This window comes from Phoenix dactylifera, unplaced genomic scaffold, assembly GCF_009389715.1.
Source record: "Phoenix dactylifera cultivar Barhee BC4 unplaced genomic scaffold, palm_55x_up_171113_PBpolish2nd_filt_p 000480F, whole genome shotgun sequence".
In the NCBI taxonomy this organism is placed as follows: Eukaryota; Viridiplantae; Streptophyta; class Magnoliopsida; order Arecales; family Arecaceae; genus Phoenix; species Phoenix dactylifera.
The window spans coordinates 136029-149229 of NW_024067901.1; the positions used below are offsets into that span (position 1 = coordinate 136029).

At 39.9% G+C, this 13201-nt stretch overlaps 1 protein-coding gene across 1 annotated transcript; it reads right to left on the bottom strand.

Annotated features, from left to right (window-relative positions):
- Positions 1 to 1338: 1338 nt before the first annotated feature.
- On the bottom strand, positions 1339 to 6480 carry LOC120106158 (D-glycerate 3-kinase, chloroplastic-like). Its single transcript, XM_039119048.1, is given in 15 exon segments — positions 1339 to 1724; positions 2232 to 2282; positions 2414 to 2530; positions 2624 to 2698; positions 2877 to 2945; positions 3026 to 3057; positions 3253 to 3331; positions 3486 to 3512; positions 3514 to 3528; positions 3611 to 3662; positions 3894 to 3973; positions 4254 to 4388; positions 4390 to 4628; positions 5335 to 5569; positions 6421 to 6480. Coding segments are annotated over 14 exon segments (1287 nt in total). The 5' UTR covers positions 5507 to 5569; positions 6421 to 6480; the 3' UTR covers positions 1339 to 1580.
- Positions 6481 to 13201: the final 6721 nt, after the last annotated feature.

A 13201-nucleotide genomic window follows, 5' to 3' on the forward strand; every position in this document is an offset into this window, starting at 1 on the left:
TATCTATTTTTTTTTTGCGCATTCATTAAAAAATAAACAGCTTAAAATTAAAATGATTAAAATATCTTTATAAGTAGATATGTAAAAAAAAAGTTACAAAGGTATACGAGCAAATAGTAACTTTATGAAAATATTCATGTGATTTCTCATATTTAGAAATGTGTGCATTCAAAAAAAATTGAGCCACATTGTCAATTTTTTTAAAATTTTTTTGAGTTTGTTAAGTTGGAATATTAGGTGATCCCTTTGTAATGCTATTCTCCATTTAATTTTGATATAATTATTGTTATTGAATCTATGACATCTACATATTCTTCATCATTTTTAAAAGATTAAAGCATATCGAATTTAAATCAATTGTAGATGTTTAAATTAGTAAAATACTTTTTAGTGATTTACATGTTGAGATGAAAATTTTGTAAAAGCAACATGATTTACTCTATAAGAGTTGATATTAACATGAGACCACGACATGATAATATTAATTTTTTTGTTACCTTTTTGTTATTAATGAATTATTTTTACTGAATTTTAATCATTTTTTATTATTTTTTTAAGTATATACCCTTGTAAATATGCGTAATTGCATGAATATTCTCACAAAGTTATTTACATATGTATTCTTATAAAGTTACTACCCGTAAGACTATTTCAGTCATTTTAAATTTAAATCATTTATTTTTTAACGACGTTAGATGGTATAAATATATATATAAAAAGAATAAAAAAAGTATACATGCAAAAGTATTTTACGAAAGTATACATGCAAATAGTAAATTTTCAAAAATATTTATACCATTTTGTATATATTGGAGAGTATATATGCAAAAAACCAAAATCTATATAAAATATAAAAACTTCAATTTCCATAAGCTGAAAATTAAGCTTTTTTTTTTTTTTCAAAGATGCTCTTAAGCTTTTAGATAGAATGAAGTAAGACTTTTCTATTTATTAAGGATATAATGGATATTTTACACAATTTTTCTAAAATAGTGGATGTTTGACCAAACATAAACCACTCTCGAATGTACCATTTTCTCATCACCAACCAAATATGCAAAAACTATTTCTCCAGACATTATATAACCAAACGTCGGCTTTCTAAAAAAAACATCCCAATGAGAGAAATTTTTCTCACGAACCAAACAATACAAGCCAATTCTTCTTTAAATACTTCTCTTTCACATGCCATACATCTCAACTATCATAACAATCATAGAAGTCTCCTATATTCGCATCACTTGCAATAGAGAATAATTTATAGTCTAAAAATAAATAAATAAAAAGTAAATGATCGAAGATAACATTTACCAAAAAAAAATAAAATCAAAGATGATATTGAATGAATAAACATGACATATTCCCTCTTTTGATGAACATGTACAAAAATATCAAAACAAGAATTTATTCTTTAAATACCCACTGAAAGATGAAACTAATGTTGTACAGAGTCTTCCAATCATAGATTACTTCTCGGCATAGGCGGAAGAACATGCACAAAAATATCAAAATAAGAATTTAATCTTTAAATACCCACTGAAAGATGAAACTAATGTCATACAGAGTCTTCCGATCATAGATTACTTCTCGGCAATTGGATTCCTCTCTTCATCAATATCGACAACTAAAAGGCAATTTGGATCCAGGCCCTTTGGTCCTTCAGAGTAGAGTGGTGGAAGATAGGCCTTGTATGCCGGCAGATACCGTGATACAAAATCCAAAACCTGCAGGAATTTAGCTTTCATAAAAATGACAAAAGTTTATTCTATGAAACATAAGGAACCGGGTGGTGTGCATATGATAGAGGCAGACCTAATGAGGACAAGGACTGATATGAAGTTCATCTAAAAATGCTTGCACATTCCTTGGAAAACTCTCAAAAAATGCAGTTTGAAAACAGTCATACTTCTGGAGGTATGGACAGACATATTTTGAATTAATAGCAACACTCTCAACATGTGGCATAATTATATTAGCAACTACTTGTCAAATTCATGACCGTAAATGATCGGCGAATGCAGCATATAACGTATATATGCTGTATAGGTTCATATAATAAACTCGAGGATGGCATCACAGCCAACTCACAGACAAGTAATATCTCGATCAATTAAAACTAAATTTTAACCAAAATTCTTAAGCAACATTATGTTTGGGCTATGGAAAATCAAACATATATTATGGGGTTATAAAGAAGAGCAGAGGATGATAGAGATGAATGACTGCAACACCTCTTCATCAGACATGCCAGGTTTCCCATCCTCCCTCATGGCCACCTCTGCCTGAAATTCCATAAGAGAGATACATATTATGCTAAGAATTGCTACAATTGAATGTTTGAGATAGAAAGGTCATATATGATGTTCATATAATAATATAAACTGCTTATATATCATCACATTATGACGTTAACCTGCAAGCGCCATTGGTATACACAGTTGGGATCCTTAATCTTGATAATAATCCATGCCCCAACAAACTTGTCCCATGCATCAAAGTAGGCTTCAAGATTTTTATTTACCACTTCAAGCTGGAGAATAGCGAGGTTATTACAGTTAAAAATTATTAAAAAAATCCACCGGGAAATTTTATTTTTTTTATTTATTTTTCAATAAGAACTTGCCTGTGGATCAACTGCTTTCACAACTTCATTTGGAAGAGGTTTGAAACCAAGCATCCAACCTTCCAACAAAACAACCTAAATGACCAGAGCACAAAAAATACCAATAAGAATATGACATTTCAACTTGGTGGAAACTCTTCAACAATAATAATTGTTTCCATTCTTTTTTTTTTTCGGGTTGGGGGGGTGGGGGTGGGGAGGGTTTAAGATTATTGACTTGATACTATTAATCTACAGTTGAAGGTCGCTTTACCTCCATAGGCCCTTCAACCTCTGGCCATGTTGAAGGGTCAGCTCTATCACCCCTCCCTCCATTAGCAGACTAAATACAAAGAAGAAGTCTAACATGAGCACCCAATATTTTTCGAGTGAAATATTTGAAGGCTTATCTTTTAAGCACACCTTATCATACCGTGGAAGCTTCATCTTCATACCTGAATGGTTTTAACATATTATGGATCATCATTTTCATTCCACTTGAAAAGTGTCTTTTGATTATATATAAAGAAAAATTATTCCATTCTTCCAATTTATAACAAAGCATACAATCCAAATTGCTGATGTTGATCGGCTGAAAACACAAATTAGACATATAGAGAAATGTCTGGTGATTCCTTGAAAAATCATACCTTTTTTTGTCAGCTTGCTTAAAGATGTAAGTGTATCAATTGAGAACTGCAGGTCATGGCTTCCCGCATTCCCACGAAACTGAAATGTGTGAACAGACGATATTCACAAAATGTTCATTGCAATCAAACTTCCATAAACGAAGATACTCCAAATTTGGGAGATTTATGACATCACAGCTGAATCATAGATTGTTCAATTACTGTAATATACACTCGGTGAATATTTTCAGCACCTCCAAGAGAGCATTTCCAGGATTTTTGACTCCTTAGTTTAGCCTGAAACAAAATATTCACTCATCAGAATACAGAGAAAAATAAACAAGAGGGCAACCACTGTTCTAAATCTCTATATCCCTACCTGATCCTCCGCTGTCAAATAAAAATCGTCTATTGATAATGTTGCTGCATTCCTGAGAGATATTTAACATAAACACACCATCATATCATATTTGTGAATCCATAAAGAATACTAACATTCGTCAAGCGGGGAAGAAGGGATGTCATAATTGGTTGAATAAGACAAAAAGACCTGCTGAATCCGAATCAGGTATTTACTCTAAAGGTTATGATAGTTATTATATACAGAAAGTATCATCAGCAAGCAGATTATATTTCTGGCTCCTCATTATCAGCAACCATACCTACCAGATCGCCGGAAAAGATGATCAAGAGCAAAAACAAGAGTTGTTTTTCCACTACCTTGAGGAGCACTTACACCAATCTGCAAAGCATAGAAAGTCAATGTTATTTCATAGGGTCCTAGATTCTTCTTCTTCCTTTATATTCATAAATACAACTACTCCAAAAACTTCCAATAAGTTATATTCGATGTCACAAAATCAATATCTTGTTCACAAAAGTATGATGTCCCGCTCAAGGTTCAAATCTCAAACCAGGAAATGAAGTTGAAGAAAACTCATTCAACATAGATTTTACTCAATAAAGAGGGACAATAGAAGCTACTACCAAGCTGTAATCACAGTCGGAGAGCATACACGTACCACTAGAGGTGGGATCTCATCTCCATCATTAAATTTGGACCTATGGCGCGAAATCTGATCTTCACACCAGAGGAACACCGGAACGTAGAAATGATATATTCGTGCCTTCTCAGGAGCTGACAAATTAAGGTCGTTTCAACCGGAACAACTGACACAAGCCAAAACCAATCTGTAACCACCTGTCGATGGACTCAGCTACAGTCTCAGCAGTAAAACCCAATTTTTCGATCAGAGGACCCGAGCATATGAACTCAAAGAGGTCATCAACAGAGGCAACAAGAGTAGGAGATGTAGGAAATGCCGAATAAAACTTCGCAGGTCCTTGCCCATTGCTTGCACTGGTGACGAAGTCCCTGTGGGTGGTAGAGGGAAAAACTACCATACAGAAGAAGGAAAATGTTTTACCTCAGAATTCTAAATAAAGTTTCAATTCATTAGCACTATAATCCAATATGTACCCAACCAAACCAAGCAGAACAGCCACCTAGCAATCTATTGAGACAACCATTGTGATTAAAAGCACAGAAATCTAATTAACAATATATATATATATATATATATATATATATATATATATATATATATATATATATATATATATATATATATATATATATATATATATATATATATATATATATATATATATATATATATATATCTCGAAACCCAATAATATATTATCGGAAAGCATTTTATGAACATTAGTTTAAGCCTATCATTTATATATATTGCAATTTCGATACCCGAAACCTTCCCAAGAAGAACAAAAAAATCTTCTCAAAATAAAATGATGCAATGACCAGAGAGGAAAAGAAAAGAAAAGCAAGCAGGATTAACAGCAAGACAGAAGCCCTATTGATCGTTAGATCTCCAGAAATTTACGTGCAAGCACCGGCCATGAGGCAGCACAACAAAAGATAAAAACAGCAGATTTGATAAGAACGAAGAAAGATAAAACTAGAAGCCTAAATAGTAATCCTCGCTAAAAGATTCATAGCAGTTTCTTGGGAAAGGAAGGGGGGGGAAGTCTCTTTTGAGCACATCTCCTCTTGTATTGGAAGTGGGGTTCGTTTCTGACCTGGTTTAGGATCGAGGCCTCGAAGGCAGAAAGGCGAATTCTTGTGCAGAGATGAGATAAGATGAGAGGGAGACGACGACGAAAAATGGGAGGAGGAACGGAACCCGTGGGAAGGAGAGAGGGCGGCAGCCGGCCATGGCGAAGGCTGGGACAGCGCGCTCAGAACCCTCATCCCGACGCTGGCGGTGAGGGAAGACGCGTGCAAGAGCTCCCCTATCCGAGCAGAGGCGCATCACTAGTTGTGGGGTAGTTCTATATACACCCCCCCTATTGCTCAGGACACCCCCCAAAAACCAAAAAAAAAAATACCCAAACTAACCTTTAGTGTAATTACCATATTGCCCTTAAAATTTTCTCAGTACACTCCCCCTTCCTCCTTCCTCCTCCTCCCCATCCCCCACCTTCCCCCCTCCTCCCCTCCACCTCCCCTCCTCCGCCTCCCCCCTCCTCCTCCGCCACCTCCTCTCACTCCTCTTCCCCCACCTCCCCGTCCTCCTTCCTCCTCCTCCCCATCCCCCACCTCCCCCCTCCTTCCCTCCACCTCCCCGTCCTCCCATCCCCCACCTCCCCGTCCTCCTTCCTCCTCCTCCCCATCCCCCACCTCCCCCCCTCCTCCCCTCCACCTCTCCGTCCTCCCCCTCCACCTCCCCGTCCTCCTCCTCCGCCTCCCCCCTCCTCCTCCGCCACCTCCTCTCACTCCTCTTCCCCCACCTCCCCGTCCTCCTTCCTCCTCCTCCCCATCCCCCACCTCCCCCGCCTCCCCGTCCTCCTCCTCCGCCTCCCCCCTCCTTCTCCGCCGGCGAGGTGCTCGTTGCTCGGGAGATGGCCGGGGAGGTGCTTGAGGCGAAGTTTTTTGGGCGGAAGAGAGAAGCCGGCGGGTGTTTTGGAGGGGAAGAGCGGGGTGGGGGGGGTTTGGGGGGTGTAGAGAGCAATTTAGGTGAGGGGGTGGGAAGGGTGGGGGGTAATTTAGGAATTTAATTTTTTAGGGGTGTCCTTAGCAAATGGGGGGGTGTAGAGAGTATTTAATTTTTTTTTAATTTTTGGGGGGTGTCCTGAGCAATAGGGGGGGTGTATATAGAACCACCCCTAGTTGTGGGTGATGCTCTCCAGGCTCCAGCTCTATCCAATTACCCGATTGCCCCCATTCTTCCATTCTTTTCCGCCCGTCACCAATGAAATTATCCCTTTATAGAAATTTGAACTGGGCCCGGCAGTCGGATGCCGGGACTGGTTCGCCCTTGACGCGCGCAAAAAAAAAAACCACATTACTCCTTCCCTTTTTTTTTTTTTATTATTTATTTTTTTATTTTTTTATTTTCAAGACGGATAATTCATACAATTCTAATACAAACACATCTAAACAAAATCGAAAAATAATACATCTTGGAGTGCTCTAGGCATCTTACTTTTTCCGACCCCGTAGAGCACCTTCAGAATGATTGGCCACATGGCACATACGAAGCCACCCAATCTGCGGCTCCATTGACCTGACCTTTCTGTATACATGCTTGGCCTGAAACACTACGCCACCACTAACCATTGTCCGGATATCTCAAAGCAGGGGGTGACACGCACACACCGCCAGTGCCTTCCTAGATTCAATCGATAACTGTTGCCGAGTCACCCTCAGCATAACTGCTTTGGCTTGCAGCACACGCCGAGCATGGCCTAACCCGGCCCATGCCACCTTTAGCTCAGCTTCCAATACCGAGGTGTCAAAGATCTGACAACCACCAGTAAACAAACCACTCTGAAGTCCGGGCCTCCGATGATGAAGCCAACGCCAACCCGAACCCTTTTTGAAGATGCATATTATTACATAAAAGTCTCTCATGTTAAGTTTGACTATTTTGATCCTAGTGACAAAATATGAAGAAAACCAAGATTGGAGGAAACATGCTCTGTGCCTTGTTGTTGTATTGATGTATGCTTTATCTATATATATAAGAGTTTGAAATAATCAATGACTACAATTAAGGACTAACAAAAGGAAGGAGCAAAAGAAAGAAAGAGTTAAATAAGGAAAACAAAAAGTCCTTGCTTGCTGCTAGCCAGTCAGCCTGTCATACATTAAGAAATAATCAATGGTTGTAATTAAGGACTAAAGAAAGAAAAGAGCAAAAGAAAGAAAAAGCTAAGTAAGAAAAATAGCTAATCCTTGCTTGCTGCTAGCCTGTCATACGTTAAGACTCCCCCTCAAGGTAGAGTGTGTATGTTATGCACACCCAGCTTGCAGATGAGAAAATTAAACTGATCGGAACCTAATGGTTTTGTGAAAAGATCACCAATCTGATGCTGAGAAGAAACATGAAGAGTGCAAATGAAACCAGCTTGCAATTTTTCGTGAATGAGATGACAGTCAATTTCTATATGTTTGGTTCGTTCGTGGAAGACGGGATTTGCACCAATGTGCAAAACAGCTTGGTTGTCCCAAAATAAGAGAGCAGGTTGGGGATGTTGTATCTGTAAAGTTTGTAGAACAGTTAACAACTAAGTATGTTCGCAACAAGTGGAAGCCATTGCACGATACTTAGCTTCTGTCGAAGAACGAAGGACAATACTTTGTTTCTTTGATTTCTAAGAAATAGGAGAATCACCAAGGAAGATGTAGTATCTGGTGACAGATAGGTGAGTATTAGGACAACCAGCCCAATTTGAGTCACAAAAAGCCTTCAAATGTAGAGGAGAATATGAAGGAAAAAATATTCCTTGACTCGGGGTCCCTTTGATATAACGAATAACCTATGTAGCTGCATCCATGTGAGGTTGACGAGGGCTATCCATAAATTGACTGAGAATTTGAATAGCATAGGATAGGTCCGGGCAAGTAACCGTGAGATACAGTAAAACGTCCAATTAGTCAGCGATAACTTGTGGGATCATCCAGAGAAGGGCCATCTGTCTTGGTGAGCTTCAGATTTTGAACCATAGGAAAAGTGATGGGTTTGGAGCCAAGAAGACCACTATCTACAACAATTTCTAGAGCATTCTTGTGCTGGCATAAAGAAATTCCTTTGGAAGTACAAGCTACTTCTAAGTCCAAAAAATATTTGAGAGGACCCAGATTTTTAATCTTAAAATGACGATGAATAAAGTGTTGGGAACCCCGCCCATGCCGCAGAAAAATCAGATAAGAAGAATGTAGCGGAAGGGGCATGCGCGGGATCAGCGTTCATCGCATGAACGTATTTCAAAACGATGTTCGTAGATAGATTAGGATTAAATTTTTTTAAAACCATTAGGAAGATCAGATCTTCACCTTGTGCGGGTAGATGATCACCGCAAACTGATGATCATGGTTTTGGATGAAGGCTCGCCTGAAGCCGCACACGCGTCCGGCCTCTATGGGGTATCCACACGAGGCAGAGGACCAATCCTAACACTCGAATCTCCCCAGGGTGCTAGCTCCCTTGCAGAGATTTATTTTGATGGCTGAAGTTCTCACTTTGAATCAACTCTTGATTGCCTTAGGAAGGAGGAAGAGGAAGAAGGATCTAGGGAAAAAGAACCAAAGGCTAGATGCAGCCTTTTCTTTCCCCTGCATTGGAAGAAGGAAGGGAGGAGGGAGAAGGCCGCCAACACCTCTTTTTCTTTCTCCTCGCTTGCGGCTGAACCAAGGAAAGGGAGAGGGGCTCACGGTTGGAAAGGAAGAGGGCTTCAATGCCCTAGGTGCCGCCCACACTTCCCCTTATAAAGCATGCAGAGCTCCTACAAATTAGGAGCTCCTTGATGTTTTTCCAAGAGGGGCGCCAGCCCCTCTTGTTTGCCGCACCAAGGAAAAACAAGAGGAGGGGTGTACGCCCCTCCCTCTTGATTAACCTAGTCCTCCTCTAAGGAGGACTAGGATGCCCTCACATGGTCAAGTCCTAATCTAATTAGGCTTTGATCTAAGTGTGAACCAATTTGGTTTTAATTCTATGCAAGTCCTAATCCAATTAGAACTTAAATGAATCATGGACTCAATTGAACTCTTCAATATCCTAATCCAATTAGGAGTCATGTTAATTCATTAGATTAATAATTAATTAGGACTTAAGAAATTCTAATCCAATTAGAACTTGTACAATTTTAGTCCTAATTCAATTAGGATTCTGATTTGAACCCGAAGTCCTAATCTAATTAGGACTCTGGGAATCCTACTCTAAGTAGGACTCTAATTTGAATTCGAAATCCTAATTCAGTTAGGACTCTAGGAATCCTACTCCAGTAGGACTCACAGTCCTAATCTAATTAGGACTCTAGGAATCCTACTCCAAGTAGGATTCGCGTTTAAGTCCAATTAATTAAATCCCATTGTTCATTCTTCAACTAATTATCAATCAAATTGATTACTCGTGATTCATAATCACAATTCAACCATCGGATCAGTCAATACCTTTAATGTGTGTGACCCCATAGGTTCTATTCTGTCTGGTAGTGAGATATATTGCGATCTCCATCACAATATCATTGAAAATTCCTTTCAATGGGTTGGAACGATTCCAACTCAACTCATCAGGGATCATCGATCATCGAGATAGTCCCCGTGAGTCTCACTATCCACTAGTGACACCTAGCAGCATGTAGCGGCTTCCCAGCAGAATGGAATGATGAACCTCTAGGTGCAGTTATCATATGATACAGTCCTTTGTACCACCTATCATCGTTCGGTACCAGAAAAGGAGTCGACAAGTCTATGCCAATGCCAAGAGAAAGTCGCTCCTGCTACTAAGGAAAGGACTCTAAGAGACTGACAAATAGTCAGTCGGCGGAACGGGAGGCTTTAGAGATTCTGTTTGAAGCCGCACCTCGTGGATCCCTACAGGACGGAGGTCATGGACAACTCGTCAAACCCCATCGTCTGTCATATGTCAAGATTTATTCGACTTAAGTTCGAGAGTTGAGAACTCTTTCTCCACTGTGCATACTGCCCCAACCGAGGTCTTACGAACTTAGTCTTATAAATCACATAAAATCACTCCTTATCTATCAAGGTCGATAGATTCCATGTAGGTGCATACCCTACTCCTACAGTGAACCTACTGCAGCCAATCTACACTACAAGGTCCCATATGTCTAGAGGCCATGTATATGTGCAATCAAACTACAATAACCTCACTGTGAGTAGCCGAAGTACCGCAGGTCAAAGGACCAGTCACACTACTGCAACATCAAGCTAGTCACTGATGAGTAGATAGACATCCAAGTGACTTCTTGTATTGGTCACGCTTAGTACCTTGTTCTCTAACAAGCACATGTATTATCACTTCAGTGTCCCACACTGTGGACTCGAATCTCGTCCATCCATAAGGAAAGCGATGTATGCACTGATCTCATTGGATCGATCACCATCCTCGTGATGATCCATCGATCAGGAGCATTTAGAAATTAATCACCAATGATACATGGCTCAAATTCTCAACTCTTGAGAATATGAATCATCATCTTATTAATTTCTTGGACGATTCATAGACACATAAACAATATGAATAAAAATGATGCCTATTTATTATTCAATAATAATAAATCAAGTACAAAATTATGTTCCAGAATTAATAATGTGTCAGCCAGATTGGCTTATAGGGCATACATCTAACATAAAGGCTTTGAGGTCAGCAATAAAAGCGTTATCATTGCTGGCGATGATAATATCGTCGACATAAATAAAGAGAGCTGTAAAAGAAGTACCATGTACCCATGCAAAAAGAGAATGATCACATGATGCTTGTGACGAGAGTACAAAAGTGCGATTTACATGCTGCTTAAATTAGTATTACTACTAACATATCACAATAAAATCGCTGAGTTAAATATTATATTTTTGTTGGATGCAGGTGATCATAAATTAGAGTTAAGATGCGTATTTGGTATAGATTGGATGATGCATGATCCTGAACCTGATCATGCTGGAGCATAATTGAATTTGGTCAAGTACACTTGCACTTGAGCGACACTTGGCAGCCATCCGGAGGCAACGCATAATGGATCTGCCCAGGGTCTAGTTTCATCATCCGAGAGGATCCAAAAGCCCGTGGGGTTCATAGTAGCGGATCCGTGATCTGATCTCTTGCGTCCCTTGCTTCCGCTCATCCAGATTCATCCGCCCGTCTCACGCGCCTCCCAGCCGTCCGCGAAGCATCCACCCAGCATCCCGCATCCTCCTCTTTCCCCATTTCAAAGGCTTCTAGAGTTCATGATTCATTCATCCCCACCGTCACCCCGGCATCATCCGAATCTCAGCATCCCGAGCCCAACATCCGGCCGTCCGTGGCGATTCTCCTGCGTCCAATTCCTTGCAATCTTCCATTTCCGCACCTCAACCTCCTTCCAACAAAATCCCAGCCTCCTCAGATCCCGTCCGCATTCATAATGCATCCTGCGAGCCTCCTGTGAAGCTTCCCAGCGTCCGCATCCAGCGCATCCAAATTTCATCCTGCGGCTAGCTTCCAAATCCGCATCATTCCGTGATCTGCCTCCTCCAGCGATGCATCCATTCCGTCCGTTCCCTCCAAATCAGCTTCCGGATTAGCAATCCATCAGTCCGCTTCTTCCGCGTCCGCAACATTCGGAGTTCACGATCTTCCCAGCGTCTGCATCGATCCATCCATCCGTTCATTGGCACATCCTAGCATCACAACAGGCTCAGCATTCGCGATCTCATCCTAGCCATCCACGCCCATTCCCCTGCGAGCATTAGCGCTCTCACGAACTATATGAGGGGCTCTCTCGGCTGGGAAAGGGGGAGTTCTCATTCTAAAAAAAAATAGAGGAGGGAAGAAAAAGAGAAACAGGGGATGCCCTGTTTCCGAAAAGAAAAAAGAAAAAAAAAGAGGCTGATGTTTGGAATGAGTGGCTGATATCTTAGGAAGGGTGATGGAGGAACCTTTGATGTATTGCTCTTTGAAGTAAACTCTGAACTTTTGCTTTCAATGATTTATATCTATTGATATGTTCTTGATCCATGCATAGTTATTTCGTAGATAGTTCTTTAATGGCTTATGTCTATTGATATATGGATTACTTTAGTATTTGATTCGTCGTAGATGTAGTAAGCACGATGAATGCTTAAAAGTTGAGTTTATATGTTCATGAAACATATTTTTGATTAGATCTATCTTACCATTAGTCTTTAATCAAGAACCATAGAGTTTATTTCTTGGATGCAATATCATTAAGAAGGATTCCAGGTCCCTACCATCTCTATTTTATTGAACTTTGTTTATTTATCTATTATTCTCTGCTTTTAATTTCTGGAAAATCAACTGAAAATTACATCTAAAAATTATGCTAATAATCCATAGATCGTTTCCTGAGGAATCGGTCTCGGACTTTCGAGTTATACTACTTGTGCGATTCTCCTGTACTTGGGAGAGCAGTTTTGCAACGCATCAGCTTGTATAAAGCCATGCTCTTGAAGAGTGCTGGAGAACTTAAAGAACCATTACCGAGAGGCTTGTTTCAAGCCATAAAGGGATTTGTTGAGCCGACACACCTGATGCTCCCTCTGAATAAAGAAACCCGGTGGAAGGGACATGTATACTTCGTCATGGAGGTCATCAAGAAGGAAGGCGTTGTTGACATCAAGTTGGTGCAACTCCCAATTCTTGATCGCTGCTACGGTCAGAAGACATTGAACAGTAGTTAATTTAGCTACAGAGAAAATGTGTTGTGGTATTCAAAACCTTCTTGTTGAGTATAATTTTTGGCCACTAAGCAAGCTTTGTAACACTCGATAGTGCCCATCAGATTTGTACTTGATTTTATAATCTACTAGCATCCGACTGGATGATTGTTAGGAGGAAGAGTAGTGATTGTCCAAGTATTATTCTCCTCAAGTGCTCGAATCTCAGTAGCCATGGCATCATGCCAGTGAGCATATTTAATAGCC